The sequence below is a fragment of the Gavia stellata genome, chromosome 18 (genome assembly GCF_030936135.1).
Source record: "Gavia stellata isolate bGavSte3 chromosome 18, bGavSte3.hap2, whole genome shotgun sequence".
Taxonomy (NCBI): Eukaryota; Metazoa; Chordata; class Aves; order Gaviiformes; family Gaviidae; genus Gavia; species Gavia stellata.
The window spans coordinates 643,354-659,649 of record NC_082611.1 but is presented as its reverse complement, the minus strand read 5'-3'; the positions used below and the strand labels follow the sequence as shown (position 1 = coordinate 659,649).

At 52.2% G+C, this 16,296-nt stretch overlaps 1 protein-coding gene across 1 annotated transcript in view; it reads left to right on the top strand.

The window, feature by feature from the left end:
• Positions 1-14,921, top strand: part of HS3ST4 (heparan sulfate-glucosamine 3-sulfotransferase 4) — a 64,536-nt gene extending 49,615 nt beyond the window's left edge. The window contains exon 2 of the mRNA XM_059826500.1: positions 14,285-14,921. Coding sequence (XP_059682483.1) covers positions 14,285-14,921 — 637 coding nt within the window. The remainder of the gene's footprint in view (positions 1-14,284) is intronic.
• The last annotated feature ends 1,375 nt before the right edge of the window (positions 14,922-16,296 follow it).

The window sequence follows — 16,296 nt, the reverse complement described above, 5'->3', positions numbered from 1 at the left end:
CGGGATGGTGGTGTTCTTTGCTGCCCTGTAATGGTGAGGGAGGGCAGTGGGGCTCTGCCCAGGGCCTGTGCTGGGCTGCAGGGGTGAACACTGCCCCACTGTAGATTAGAAAGTGGGATATCGTGTTTTGGACAGCGGAGAGGTTAATGTAATGGGGAAGATCTGGTCACCCGGTGTCTATGTGGAGGGTTTTGGGACTGGCTTTGCTACCTCCAGCATCTGCTGTCCCCCAAGAGCTTGTCACCTCCTAGCAGGAGCCTGTCCTTCTTAGCCCCATCCTCCTCCCCGCCTGCCCCTGTGTTCAGCTGCTCTGCCCATCCTGACCCATCTCACCTACAACTAGAAATCAGCCAAATAATTGCACAGGTTTGAAGATGCAGAAGGGCTGTGCTCCGGGTTGCCTGCCTCTGACCAGCCAGGAGCTCCTATGGCAGTGTTTACTGGCGGTTTTGTGTCAAACCTTTCTGTGCCAGTGGGGTGAGAGTCCTTCTTTCCCCTGGCTCTCAGTGGCGGGATGTGTACAATTACTTTTGTTGTTCAACCTATTCTGCAGATATCGCTCTTCTGTTGTCCCTCTGTAACAATTCCCAGCCTTTTAGCTGTTGATGGCTCGCCTATTACTCTGGCACTGTGTTAGGATAACATCCAGATACATCTGAAGAGTAGAATTTATTTACTGTTTTTCCCTGAAAAGCTTTTAGCATGATACAGCAGCAGTGCTTTCACTTAGGCAGCCATTATTGTCAGGGGTTTTTTCCTAGTAGAAGTAAATTTTCCAGAAGATGAAAAAGGACTCCTCACAATGTAGAGCTCCATACTACTGCATTTTAATATTCTATTTTCACGATCTTCCTTCTCAGGAAAGGCCCATCCTTGGGAAACAGGAATAGTTTGAACTGCCCAGTTGAGTCAAGTCAGTATTTAAAGTGAACTGGTGTGTATAGCTCGCTCTCTTCCTCAGCTGTATCTTTTCCATATCAAACTGGCTTTTCCAGGAACCGTAGCCTGCAATATCAATAGTGTGTATTGTTAACAGTCTTGAAGCTTCCACAGCTACTACTTAGCAATCGGCAAGGCAAAGCTGGATGGAAACACATCTGCACGGGTGCCTGCACAGTCCCGCACAGACGCCTGTCAGCCAGAGGACACGGCCGGCTGTGCTGGGGCTCGTCCTGCCGCGTGTCCCAGGCAAGTTCCCACCTTGGGAAGTGGCCTTCCCGAGCAAGTGGGAAGGGAAGGTCTGCGATGGCCTGCTGCCAACAAGGTGCACTGGATCTGGTGTTTAGGAAAGTATTTCTGTCCTGCAAGCGTAGGCCAACGTGTGTATTGGCATTTTATGTAGTTCATGCCCATTTTGTCTGCAGGTGTTCTGGGGACTGGCACGTGGGCAGGCACGGCTGTGGTCCTGCGGCTTGCTCGACACTGACGAGTGGACTGGGACGGCCAGGGATGTGTGTGCGTGCCTTAGCTTAGCTGGCCTCTTGCTGCTGCTCGGGCGCCAGCGTGCAAGGGGAAGGCGGAGGGAGCCCCGTGCCCCTGCCCAGCCCCAAGTGCTGACCCCCGTTGGGGCCTGCTCCTGCCCGAGCCGGGGGAGCAGGGACTGCAGCCAGCTTTCCAGGCCAATCCGGGGGCAACAGCTCTGCAGTGCACAGTAGGTTTGGCTGACCTCAAAGACCGACAGTGAGGTTTGATTGCTTGTATTGGGGATTTTCCCCCCGGCAGGTTTTCATCCCACTACGGCTGTATTGGTACTTTCCAAGCAGTTGTAGGAAAGGTGCTGCACCCTGCTCCCCTTCTGCTCTACTGCTATCTGCAGTCAGCCCCGTCCTGAGCATTGGCATGTGCATTCCCGGAGCCTGGGGGTGCAGGTGACACCTTCGGCTTGACCACATCTTCTGAGTGGGTGGGGGAACAGGAGTGAGGAGAAACAGGAGCACCCCCATTCTTCAAAGGACCCACACTTTGCAGAGCAAGTTACCTATGACTGAGACACAGGTATTGGGACATGTCAAGTTGTTCATAGCTAGTTTGTATTTATTTGCTCATTAAGTAGCTGCTCTTTCCCCCTGGAGTTTGTCCCCCAAACTGTCTGAACCCTTTCTGCAAGACCAAGCCTTCCTCAAGTGTGGAGTTTGCCGTGGCTACACACAGTCCTCAGGGTGGGCATGCTTCCTTCTGGGTTGGCTCTTTGCTTTCTCAGCCCTAGGATTTGCACCATGTCTTGGACATCCAGGTCTTTTCTCTTCCTCCTGTGACAGTGGAAAATGAATGAGCTAGCACTCAAGGGATTTGTACCTGTATGTTGAAGAGAAACCTGGACTTGGAACAGACTACCTTGACTTGAACATCCTCAGTCAAAGGAGGAACAGACTACCTTGACTTGAACATCCTCAGTCAAAGGAGGCAGGAGTCACCTCTGCCTCTGTCAGTGAGTCCCTGTTCCAGGACGTGTGTGAGAGGCAGGGCACTCAGACTGGTGCTGCTTTGCTATAACTGTGATTAATACAGTAATTAAATCTGGTAGATGACACTGAGACATTCCCAGTGAATAGCATTGCAGAGCTTCTGTAGAGAACGGTAGTGAGGCTTAGTCAAAACAATTTTGACTGCAGTGGGGTTAGAAATATGCATTCCCAGTCTTTTTCACAACCTGTTTCGTGGCTGAGCGCTGACCAACAATAAACCTTACACTAAAATTGGAGAGACTGGGCCAAATTTATCCCTGATAAAATGATGTCACACTGAACGTGCATCTCTGTCCACAGGATTGAGATTGCTTCGCACAGTTGAAGCCAAGTGGTGCTGAGGGCCGTGCTTGTGAGCCTCCCGAGATGGTGTCTGGCAGCACGGATGTGCTGAGCACTTCCAGCTGTGCCAGGAGCTTGCAGAGCTCTGGTGGCCGTTTCTAGGTGAGTTGCTGGGCCAGGCCAGGCAGCTCAGGAGTTAGTACACCCCTAGGTGCTTGCTGTGGCTGCTGGTGAGGAAGGCGATGGCTAAGGGCACCCCCCACTAGGAAGGCAGTGAAATCATAGGAGCATTGTCTAATCTGAGACTGTCCAATTTGCTTGTGAGCTGTGCAGTCAGATGGACAAGGGATTTTTGCACAAGGCAACAGCCATATCCCAGAGGAGATCCACTTGAGGAAAGAACAGAAGAAAGCAAGATTTAGCATTAAGATCATAATTTCAGATTGCATTGTGTGAGCATCAACAATCTATATACATGAGAGTCTTTGGGGAACACAATGCTGTAATAGCTATCCAAGCCAGCCTGAACAGAGAGGGTTATTTTTAATTGCAACTGAATGGATCTAACCTTGTGATGTCTGTTCACAAAGCATTGCTGGATTAATACAGGTTCCATAGTTGCTTTTGCTAAAAGACTTTAATGGATCAGCTTAGTTCTCTGCTCCATGATTATAGCATTCTTACCCGCCTATCATGCATGAGCCAGATGGTTCCAGTGAAATCAGAGCATATTTATATTTTTGTCTGCTACTCAGCCAGCTGCCCACTGATTTTGTTGCATAGTGGTAGGAGGAGAGGAGCCTTCCTGGGTGAAGTTCACCCACCTCTTTCCATAGCCCTGGTATCTCCCCCACCTCCTAAAATGCGTTGGAGGAACCATGGAAGGGTTCTCCCCCCAGGACTGCCTGGGAGGCTTGCCTGGCTGGCCGTGGAGTGCAGCCACGCTCCCATGGCAGCAGCGTGGCGCCGTCTCCTGGCATGGATTCAGCTGCTTCCCAGCGCGCAGGGAGATGTTTTCAGTTCTGTTGGCGATGAGAGCCATTAAGAAGGTACAAGTACTAAAGAGATCCTGAGCGATGCCTATAAAACCTCTGAATCCCTGACAGAATCAATAGCGGGCTCTCAGGAGTAACTTCTTATCCAGGCCAACTTAAGCACATGCCAATGAGCAGTTAAAGATTTTGCATTTTGTGGAGACACAGAATCCCTTTCATTGTGATTGTTGGACTCTAGACTGGGTGAGATGATGAAAAATCACATTAGAAATAGACTGCACTACAAAGGCATTTTCCTCAGTGTCTGGGAGAGCAGCTCGAATGATGCCTGCAGGCAGCATCCTTCCTACAGGTGTGAGCCCAGCCAGTGCTGACCGTGCCCCGCGAGCCCAGGCTGCCTGCACTGTCGCCGGAGGGGAGCCCTGTCCTTTGGGGTTTGTTGCAATGAGAGGCACAAACCCCTCTGGCCATGTCTGCGAGGAAAGCAGTGGTGGGGGAGCAGGAGAGGGAAGGAGGGAGGAGGGAAGCTGTGCCCCATGAAATGGAGGTCCCGGGGCCAGCACCTGGGATGCAGCTGAGCCTCTGCGGTGTCCTGAGCTGTTTCATCGGCCCACAAGCAGGAGCTCCGGGCGGCCTGGGCAGGCAGCTGCCCGCTGGGGCTGCCGAGCCGCCTGCGGCCAGGCTCAGGCCCAGTGCCCCGCTGCACACGCTTGCCTCCTCTTGGGTACCTTTGCTATTGACACGATTTCCAATTTGGCATTTCAGTTACCGTAGCAACTCGATGCTGCCATTCTCTGATCAGATCAGCTCGCAGTTAGTCAACACGCATTAGCACCTGCGTTGGTATGGCAACACAGGACCATTCTGCGTCCTGGCTGACACTACTGAGGGAGGGACTGCTCCGGGCGGCCCCGGAGGGAGCGAGTGGCCCCGGAGGGGAGCGCAGCAGAGGGGACGCGGTTGGCCCTGTTGCGGGGCAGCGAGATGCTCCCCGGCTGCACCTTACTCCCCTGGCTGCAGTGGGAGCCGGGGTGGACCCCCTGCTCCGGCTGTAGTGTGCTGGGCTCCTGATCCTGCACAGCCTGGGAGATGCTGGGGAGAAGCTCAGCAGGGACATGGCTGGCACGGAGCAAGGAAGTGTCCTTGCACTCTCAAACTGCCCCTCATGAGATTGTTTTGCATGGACACCAAACGGCTTTGCAAACTCTGGGACAAAGGAAAGCTGTTTGTCTTGGAGAGGGAAACCAATGGTCCCAGGCAGCCCTTAATTTTGGGCATTAAGTCTTGCAAGAGCAGAGCTCGAGTCACAGAGAAGGGTGGTTCACCCCCTTCTCCCACAGCCGACAGACTCACACCAGCTTACAAACCACGGAACTCTTTCAGTGAGCCTCCCAGGAGAGATTTGTTTTGCTTTAGCCCCAGTCTGAACTGGTACTCACTTTTCTGAAAGTGCTTTAGAATTTGCGTTTAATGTTTTTTAACAGACGTGTGCAAGCCATTTGAATTAGAGCAGTATGAATCTATTAGGCAGCGACAGATGCAAGTTTTGTGTCTCTTATTAGAAGGGATTGGATTCTGAGGTTTAGCGATGTGCAAAGGATTGGACTTTGGAGAGATTAAAATTATTTTCAGCGTTAAGCACAATATTTCTAAGCTAATGCACTCAGTCTTGAATATAGATTCACAGACCAAAAAGATTAGAAAACATTAAACCTATGTAAATTCAGCTGTAAATTTATGTTTGAACAAATTCAACAAGAGATTTGACTTGGGGGCTTACAGCAAATAGGTTCTGCTTTTAATGCGTATTGCAGTCTTCAGTTGCAACGCTGTTCTCCCCTTGAAAGTCCCACGCCTGCTGAATTACTGGCAGGTCACAGCTGACAGCTCAAGCAATTATACCGGAATGTGTTAATAATAAAAAGGAAAATTACTTCATGTTTGTCTTTTCAGAAGACAAAAGCAGATGTTTGCTCCACACTGAGGAGCAGCAGCGATGAGCTCCACGGGCAGGTGACATTGTCGCAACACCTGGCCATTGCCTCTTTCAGACCACAATCGTGCAAATCTGTGTTCTTCTCTGTGGTTCTCCAAGCGCTGGGAGTTGCTGTGAACTTTTTTCTCTTGTTGAGAACATGAAAATACAGTTAACAAAGACTTCTTTTGAGTGGGATTGCAGGAAACCTGCAACATCGTGAACAAGCTGCCTACACAGAGATAAATGACAGCTGTGACTGAAGGAATAAACAAGATAATCTGGATTTAAATAAACCACAAGGGGATTTTGGCAACACGCAAATTCACAAATTTATAAAATGTATCCTTTGAAAATAAAGAGCTTGTCTGAAGCCAGCAGTTAAGAACAATTACTACAGCACATTTTCCCAATGAGTGCTTAGAGCTGGCCTTTGCCACAAGCCGGAGGAGACCCGGAGCCAGATGTCCTGCCCAACGCCACGCAGCGCCTGGAGGGTGTTTTTATGCACAGAGCAAAAACTCGCAGAAGCGATGGCAGCGAGTCCCCGGTCTGACTGGGGAGCTGCAGGAGCGGTGGGGGTGCCGGGAGGGCGTGCGGAGCAGCCCGGCCCTCCTTAGCCTCCAGGGCACAGCACTGGGGAACAAGTAGGAAAGGAGAGAAATATCAAAAGCCCAAGCAAGCACCCAGTAACACTTATTTGATCATCTGCTGTGAGGACCAGATAATTCCTGGATCCAAGCCCAGGAACAGCAATAAAAGTTTCATTTTGACATTGCACAGCACAGGGATGCTGCTACCAATAAGCACGAAGACAACGCCCATACCCATAACTGAGTGAAGGAGACATTGATGCCGGATGGTGGTGGAGCTCCTTCCAGGGGGAAGTGGCTTGTTGTCGTTGCCCCCCTTTTTCAGGTGGGTAGCAATGGAGGCAGAGGCGGGGAGGGAGGTGAGTAGAGTCTGGTGGCAGAGCCACGAGCAGACGTGTCCCGTTCCAGCACTTCATCTCCTGGGCTGCTCTGCGGAGGTGGTCAGCAGCATGGCGGTGTCTCTTCAGCAACCAGCCTGGCATCGAAAGGGAAAGAAACACTGCAAGAAAAGCCAAAGCATGTCCAAGAGGCAATGCAGTCCTGCCCAGGAGCAAAGCCCGGGCCCAGCATGGCAAAGAGCTCTGCAGCAGCCGTGGGAGGAGAGTGATCCGGAGCGTTGCGTCCTGCCCGAGTGTGCGGAGCCGGTTAGCATTCTGTCGGCACGTGTACAATTAGGGCAGAGCACATGGCAGCAGCTCTGTGAAGGTTACCTGCTCTGAGGAGTATTCCTGCCGAGCCAGAGGCTCAGCTGCTCCAGGTTTAATACCCTTGCTATTCTCAGCAACAGGAGCTGGTGGTGCCGTGTATTGTTCTCTGCTGTGTGCTTGGCAACAGCTATTGCGTGAGCAGGATGTGTGCAGGATGTGCTGGTTCTTGGGGCTAGCAGGCTCAAGCCTCCTTCACAGCTGCCTTTGCACTGTGGGAGCTCAGCAAGGCGGTCCATGTGCCTGCCCAGGAAAGGCAGCGCCTAGAAAGTAACTCTGAAACCAGGCAGAGTTCAGCAAAAGGCATTTCTGTGTGTGCATCCTGGAGCTGCGGTAGTTCTGGTGCTCTGCAGGGCAAGGGCTGTGTCGAGGACACACTGCAGCTCCCAGTGTTATCCTTAAAACCGTACAGCAAAAGCTGAATCTGCTTTTCCTCCTGTTTTCCTTGATCGCTACTTCCCTGCTGTCTCTCCTCAGTGCCAACCTATCTATCCATTTGTCTTTATTGTGCATGGAATTAAACACAGTCCTTAAATGTGGCGACACTTTCAGATTATTAGCTCTGCAATTTCTTGGCTCCTGTTTATTGTGATAACATTATCTGAAGGGGCCATTGTAACTAATAGTTTGTTCGTGCTTCTTTTATAAACCCCTGGTGTGTTTGTTTTATACTTGAACGTCAGCCACTACAACTTGCTTCCAGTGTAGTCTGAAGCATCCCCACCATAGAGAAAAGGCTTAGAGGTTTGCGGGGTTTTTTGCAACAGCTTATTGAAACCATAATTTAAAGTAAAAGCTAAGTAAGTATAATATTAAAGGCAAGACAGTCATCTTGCCCTGACCCTAGAGCAGAGGGGACCAAACTCTTTGTTTACAAAGTGTCTGTGAAGGGACTATTGCCATGGCATGGCAGTGCCTGGAAGGAGAAGGAACCCTGCTCCTGGCAGCCACCCAGCCCTGCCAGCGGCAGGATGGGCAGGAGCTGGTAGTATGGGTGAAGGAGAGCAGCAGTACTTCCTCTGAATTCTGATTGATTTTCATCTCTTTAAAGCATTGTCATCTAAAAAGCCACAAACCACAGACACAATCCATAATACAAAGCAAACGAAGGCTTGTGCAAGTACCGGGTCCTTGGGAATCTGCCCAAACGTCCCAGCAGCTGCAGGTGGCTCAGAGTGCCAGGGAGATGCTGGTCGGGGGGAGCAGGGGCAAATGCAGCACAAATACCATCAGTTACAGCCTCTGGTCTGATTGCACGGCCCAAGCATTGGCACAGGGGGCAGAGGCCCAGCCAGCCCCCGTTTGCTCTTAGCTTTTAGTTTGAGAGTCCACAGGCACTTATTTGCAGAACAGCATCTTGTCAGCTAGGAGAGATTCCAGATACAAAGATGTATTACAAGAAAACCAATAAGCTAGAGGCTGTGGCTAGAGCAATTCACACTGCAGCCGAGGTGCTAAGCAGCAGTGAGTGGTGATAACTAACCCCGGGAGCTCCCCCGAGGCCGCCTGGCCCCTCCGCTCCCCGGAGCTCTTTGCTGCAGAGCAGATGTGCTGGTAGAGGCAGTGCTCCGGAGGGCCGGGGCAGGTCTGCCTGTGCGATGCAGAGGGTCAGAGCAGACGATGGCAATGGTCCCCTCGAGCCCTATTGTCTGGGATTCCATCGCTCCTAGTCCAGCAGAGCTTTTAGCATCTCATAATCGCCACATTTTGACATTTGACAGCCTGCTGCATGCTGCCAGGGTGTCTGACTCAGAGGAGCATACACCAGCCAATTCTGCCTGTGCTGGTCCCTCCTTCTGCTCAGACAATTGCATAGGAAAACAGCTTGTCCTGTCTGAGACAGCACAAACAAGTGTGCAGTGCTGTTGTGCGGGTGTCAGGGTAATTGAACAGTACGGGGTAACGGTGTTTTGTGTTTGCCTGGTAGTCCAGCAAGGTAGCGGGATGCTGCTCCTTCTCCTGTTATCCAGGCCGCCACTGTCCCTGCTGATGCCCTCTTCACTCAAAAATCAGAGCTGCCTCTTCCCGTTCCCGGTAGTGCCACATGCCACGGGTTCACTGCAATCCCATTGGTTGCGTTTGGCCCTCTTGTCTCAAAGCGCTGATCGAAGTTCCCAGCAGCAGAGGCTTTAACGACAGCCCCGGGTCAGCCCGCCCAGGGCTTCACCCCGTTATCAGCTCGGGATCAAACATGCCCCTGGCTTGGAAGGGATGCTTCTGGAGAACCTGCCATGAACTGAGACCTTCAGTATTCCTGTGGACAGCTGGCAAAGGGAGCATCGGAGCTGGCCCAACCCTTTCAAGCTTTACCATGGTGTAAAATAAAGGTTGGGATAAAGGGAGAAGGCGGAGAGCTCTGTTCTCCCATCCTCACAGAGCAGGACAGCAGTGAATACAGACCTGGCACAAAGGTTAAACGCTGCCCGAGCACTGAGGGACGAGTCCATGGACCCTGTTGCGGACCCTGTTGCTGCTTGATGTCTTTGAGCACAGAATTTAGCAAGACACAGGAAAGACTGGACACCTCTGTGCATGTTAACCATATCTGGAGTTGCCACTAACTACAGAGATTGGGAAGCAATATTAAAACTTTCTGCTTCAGGACTTCATTAAATCTTCAGTTATAGGAATCAGGAGGAAAGGAGCATGGGCAGAGTAATCCCATAGCTGTTTGAGAGATTCTCTGTCCTTTCTCAGGGGCTCCCATTGCTGACCGGTGTCAAAGACAGGTGACCTGGCAGGAAAACTCCAGCCACCATCCAGACTGTGGTACCTCCATCCCTGGGGGCTGGCAGCTCCAGTACTCTGGAGGTGCTCTGGGTGTTAGCACAGGACAGCAAGCAGCAGGGTAAAACATGGTCTGTTGCTAGCTTGTGAGAGAATCCATTAAAAAGGAAATGCATACAAATTACTATCTATAACCGATGCTAAAATAACTGTTTTGTGGAGCAAGGAACAAAAGAGTAACACATTGATTTTGGTAATTAATGGTTCAATAGAAACCTGTTCTGGGAGCACCCTGGGCAAAGTCACTGGATTGGAAGTGCCTTTATTCCCTGGTCTCAGTTCTTTGCCTCACTCCTCTGCATGTTCTCTGAGGCTGATCACACAGCCCCAAGGACAGCCATAGGTTCTGGCTCCTGCATGGTTTGGCTGCTGCTCCTCCTCGCAGGCTCCCACTCTTCTGGAAGCTCTTCAGGGCAGGGATTGTGGCTTAGTCTGCCTGCAGTGCTCGTCCCAACAGGGCTGGAAACCGCCTCCAGCCACTGCCAAAGTGGTTTCCAGTGCCAGATGCTGCCCCAAGGGCTGCAGCCTGGACCCTGGCGAGATCAATGTAGCACCACACCTGAGTCATCCTTGCTGGAGGAGCAGGTTGCAACATGCAGAAGAGTGCCATGGCTAAACCTCAGCCAGCACAGCCAGGAGTGGCATTGCCTCCTGGCATCTGGGTCCATGACAGATGATGCAGCAGCGGGAAGGAAACGGCAACACTGGGAGCACTGCCAGGTTGGGGCTAGATAGGACGTGGTGGGGAGAACCGCAGCCAGCAATATCACTGTGCTGTTCATGCTTCTCCAGACAAGTGAGTGAGTGCAGCAGAGGGTGGTGACGGCAGGGAGTGATTGAGCCCCTGCAGCTGAGTATGTTCTGAGCAAAACGCCTGATCCGAAGGGAGATCCTGGTAGCAGGGAAATGGAGTCACTGCTCAGAGGTCCTTGCTGGCCTGGTCTTCGGTGCCGTTTGTCTAAACAGCTTTTACAAGATAGTTTAGCTTGCCGCATTGGCTGCTGGCGTGGGCTCAACGCCGGGTCCCACCAGCGAGTCGCACCTGCGAGGCTGGGCCCGGGGTGTCTGCTGCTGCTGAGGGGAATGGTCACCCCATGATCATGGCCCTCGTCCTTGCTGGAGGTGGATCACTCCCCCTCTTCCACTGCCGGCAATTGGCACTGGGGCTGCGAGAGCAGCTGCACAGAGCAGTGCTGCCTGTGGCAGCCCCCAGCAGCCGCCAGCCCTCCTCCCGTTCAGCCCCTCCTCCTGCCTTTCACCGCTCTGTCACATCAAGACCGAGACCTAATTTCCATGCAGAAATTTTAGCATTTCAGTTCCAAGTTTGTTAAGCAATACTTTTTAAAAAAAAAAAAAAATCAAACGGGAAATTTTACACGGCCACGCTTGTATTTTGAAGGCGACATGGAAAGGACTGGTGCACTGCAAGCTCGCTGTGCATGCAAAGGCAGCGCCCGCCAAGGCCAGTGAGTGGGACTCTGCAGCGGGGAGATTTCTACAGTGGGTCACATCCTGAAATTGAGGGTTATCTTTCGCCAGTCGCTCTCAGAGACATGCTGCTGAGTGAATGCAATTTCCGTGGGAATACAAACACCAGTCAGAATCATGCAGACACTGAGAAGCGGGGTGAGCCCCAGTGCAGCTCCGGGAGTTTGGCGGGACGCCCTTGCAGGGTCGGCTGTCAGATGCTGATCCCTGCAGCCGGTGGTCCCTGTGCCCAGCTGGCCACTGCCCCCAGCTGGGGTGGCAAGCTGGAGCATGGGTGCTGCACACAGCCCTGGGGAGGGGAAGTCCTGCTCCAGCCGTCAGCGATGCTCTCCTGCCCATCAAATGCTTTCAGAGAGCAGCGGGGAGCACTTCTGCTCCAGTCCTCCTCCTCGGGGCAAGTGCTGCCTGCCCATGTTGTTCAACCTCTCGGTCTCATTTTCTAAGCACTTTTCTTGCACCATTCCCTTATACAACCTCACGCTCACAAGAAGGGCAGCCTATTTGTACAGCAGTGAGCACCTGAGGACTCAATCCCTGATCGCGCTGTGGGCCTTGCTGTTTGTAGATAGCCATAATAGATGCTTCCTTCCTACACAGCTGTTAAATCTGAGTGCTGGATCCCCCCCCAGGAAAGCCAGTCTGTAATTCTGCAGCATCTGCAGTCCCCAAGTGCTTGCATCCCTCTTAATTTGTTCAGGCTTTTCTTAAAATGAAATACCTCAAGAGGCATCATTCTGACTAATCCTTGCTCCTTGCACATCACTGCTACTCAGACGGCTGATGGAAGACAGGGTCAAAGCACTGAAGTGCTCTGCGCAGCAGATGGGACTGCAGACACCCTGACACATTGGGAAGACAGCTCTGGTGGGACACGATGCTGGAGAGACGAGCTCCCTGGCAGGGCATGGCCACCGGTGTGCTGGCCCTGAAATGGGTGAGCTGGAGTCCTGCAGCCCTGCTCCCCTACAAACCCCCATTGCCAGGACTCAGCCAGAAACTTTTCAACGGGAAAGGTGCTGACTGCAGGAGAGGGGGAGCCACAGGACCCCGCTGGCCTCCTCACCCAAAAGTGGTGAAGGCACGAGCAGCCCTGTGGCAGCACTAAACCCACCTTCGCTCTTGCCTTGACAAGAGGTCCAGCACCCCCTCCAGCAGCACCTTGGCAAAACAAGCCCTGTTAGATGGATTACACCAGCAATAAATGCACAAATTACAGGGAGGTTTAAAGCAAGCTGATGCATTTAGCAGTCACAAATTCGAGGCAACACTGACAGGCAAATCTTGCTGGGCCTTGCCTGACAGCCACTTCTGCTTGCAGGCTTCAGCTGCGGAATTCCTGAAATGGCTGTTTCCTGGGGCTCGGCAGTTTGACGTCAGCATCACTGTGGTCGCCGGTGTCCAAGGTGCTCTTACAGAACCATTTCCAGCCTATTCACATTGTTTCCTCACCATATGTTTGTACTAAAAATAGTTGCAATGTGAAGGGATAATCCTGCAAGACCCTGAGCATCGCCATCCTCTGCGTCTGCTGCAGGAGACTTGACCAGTGCAGCAAATACTTCCTGGGACACCACTCCTCCTCGTGCCTCCCAGGCAGCAGCACCATCAGGCACTGTGTTTTCGGGGCAAATTAGCCAACAACAGGTTAAACAAACTATGCCGCGTGTGGGTGTGCCTGGGCATGAGTATTTGAAAGGCTTAAGATAAAAATACCGTTAAAACGCACTTAAGAAGCAGTCAATACTGCGCCTGTGAAACCTTTGAACAGGTACACTGTGGGTACGGAAACCCTTGCACGGGAGTGCTCCAGCAGACATGGTTGTACACGTGGGCGCCGCGGCTCCGCAGCCTCCTGCGTTGTCTCACCTCACCCGGTCCGTGCTGGGAAGGGCGGCGGGGGCCGGCGGTGCTCCCTCTGCGCTGCATGGGTCAGCGCCCGCGTGGGTCCTGGCCAGCAGGTGAGCTGGGGCGTTTCACGGCTTTCGGGATCCAGCCAGTTTCCCACCTGGGCATCTCTATTGCGGACGACAGAGCGGGTGCTGGAGCGGAGCCTGGCGGGGCAGGGGGCATGGTGGCAGGGCTGGGGCTGCCCGCAGCCGTGGCCACGGCATGTGCAGGAGTGGGAGGTGGGTAGGTGCCTGGCTTGTGGCACTGCTCTCCAGCCTCTCCAGCACCCAGCAGCTGAGGAGGTGTGAAAGAGGCTGTAATGCTCTTGCAGGAGACATCATTTAATACCTTCTGGCTTGCTATGATAATCTTTAACTGGGGGCAGCTGGGACAAGCATTTACCTCTTCATTTTCTTAGATATAAATGCTATCTCACTGCAGTTTCATTTTACAGTATGGTAATATGCTATCCAGGAAAGTCTTGCTACATGCTAATTTATCCAGTAGGCAAATTCCTTTTGGCTAATAAAAGTGCTTGCACAGGAAGCTCAAAACCCAGCAGCAATTAATTATTGACAGAGCATGTGAATTAGAGATAAAAGAAAAGTCATTCTTTCTCACACACAAGATAGTAAATAAATTTAATTATTGTACTAGAAGCAAGGGATCTTATTCTGTATTAAGTTTTATTAGCTGAGACATTTAAAAGCATGTCATCATAACAAAAAGGTCTTGTGTAATCCTAACTGCACCACTCTGGTACAAGGCTCTGAAGTGAATAGGCTTAATTGAGCAAATGGAAGCAGATGGCTTGCTGAACAGACAGGTATTGTACAGGTTTATTGTCAATTAACTTTTGTCTACATATGCCTATGGCGAATTGACTGTATAATGTGTTACCAAGGCTGATTTAACACTTCAGGTGCCCACCATGTCCAGGGTCTGAGAAAAAACAAAGCCAGAAGTGCTTTGGTCTCCAGGGCCTGCAGGTGTGGCAGCATCCCTCCTCCTGAACATCCCGCCAACATCTGCATGGGGCAGGAGGGACACTGATGTGTCCACCCATGCCTGGCCCCTTGCTAACCACCCCTCCTCTGCTTCTGTGCAGGAACGTGATGCCCAAGACTCTGGATGGCCAGATCACCATGGAGAAGACCCCCAGCTACTTCGTGACCAACGAGGCCCCCCGGCGCATTCACTCCATGGCCAAGGACACGAAGCTGATCGTGGTAGTGAGGAACCCGGTCACCCGGGCCATCTCGGACTACACACAGACGCTCTCCAAGAAGCCAGAGATCCCCACCTTTGAGGTGCTGGCCTTCAAGAACCGGACCCTGGGGCTGATTGATGCCTCCTGGAGTGCAATCCGCATTGGGATCTATGCCCTGCACTTGGAGAACTGGCTCCAGTACTTCCCTCTCTCCCAAATCCTTTTTGTCAGTGGCGAGAGGCTCATCACTGACCCAGCCGGGGAAATGGCCAAGGTCCAGGACTTCTTAGGCCTCAAGAGGATTGTGACAGAGAAACATTTTTATTTTAATAAAACCAAGGGGTTCCCCTGTCTAAAGAAGCCAGAGGACAGCAGTGCTCCCCGGTGCTTGGGGAAGTCCAAGGGTCGAACTCATCCCAAAATAGACCCAGACGTCATCCACAGACTGCGGAAGTTTTACAAACCGTTCAATGTCATGTTTTACCAAATGACGGGCCAAGATTTCCAGTGGGAGCAGGAAGAAAGTGATAAGTAGAACCACGAAATCAGGAAAAAAGCTCTTTTCTTTTGAGATGCAAATCTTCATTAGAGACCCAAAACTCACTCGGGGCTAGAGGCTCAGCCGAGCGAGCGCAAGACTCATGCGCTGTCAGGGTTGCAGCCAAAGCTGCCCCGCGTTTCCAGCTCTGAAACCTTAGTGGCACGTCACCTTGGCTTGCACTTGGGCTCTCCCCCGCATGATGCTGAGGGATCAGGGGGTGGGTAGGAGGAGGAGAAGGCGGAGGACGCGGGGCTCCTCAGGGTGATGGGATGCTTCATGTCGACATTTCGCTGCTGGTGTCTCCCTCGCAGCCAGGCAGGCAGGACCAGCACCTCCTGCCACAGCTAGCTGAGCGGGAGGGTGGCTCACAAAACCCAGCAGCACTGGGACAAACCAATAGATTTGATTTCTCCTGCCCTGGCTTTTAGTTTTGCCCAAACAGCAGCATCAGATCTGGTAAATTCAGGACACGTGCATTCACATGCACACCGGTATTTGTGTGTGGAAGGAATAAAGCCAGTTATGCTGCAAAGGAACTATGTACAGAAACTTCATTTGCACCAGACGTTTCACTTGTTGCACTAAAACTAGTATTTACCAAGTGCCACAAAACACCTGGGCCCGATTCTCCTCCGACGGATGGGTGTAACTCCACTGTTGGAAGAGAGTTGTTCCTGCTTTACTGGGACGCTCCGTGAGATCAGAGCCCCCCCGCTCCTCCTGGAAGCTGTACTGAAGACCACTCCCAGGCACCCGTTCGGAGCGAGACGGGGTCTTGCCGCCTGGCCAGGCTGCCGAGGCGCAGTGCAGAGCCGCGTGTGCCTGTGCAGCACCTCCTGGCAAGGCCGTGCTGTGCCCTGCTCCGCAGTTTGGAGCCGGGCATCCTGGTGGGAACCGAGGGGGTGACTGCAGGGCAGGGGCGTGGGGGACAGCCCCAACCTAGGGCCTGGGCAGGGCCCCTGGCACTGCCCTTCATTTGCACCTTGAAAATGAGATCTCTGCTGCTTGCTGTTGACAGCTGGGTTTGCAAAATGGGGAAGCAGCCTTCATCTTTACTTTACTTTACTTCACTTCAGAATTACAAAAAAAGCAATTAATTCCCATGGTGAGCACTGCTCTGCACAAAAAATGTGTCTTTCCTAGTGGGAATGACCAAGTCAATCAAATTTGCAAATCCTGGTAGAAACTGTAGCATAAACCCCTATCCCAACTGGATCCTCCAGCAATGTGATGAGAGCTGCATGCTGGAACAAGTGGAGAGCAGGGCAGCAGCACTTTGACACAGCTGCACTGTTTCTATCTCTATTACTGAGAGAAAAACAGTAAGAGAGGGAACAAAAGGAAAAATGCAGACCTACCATTGCTGAAA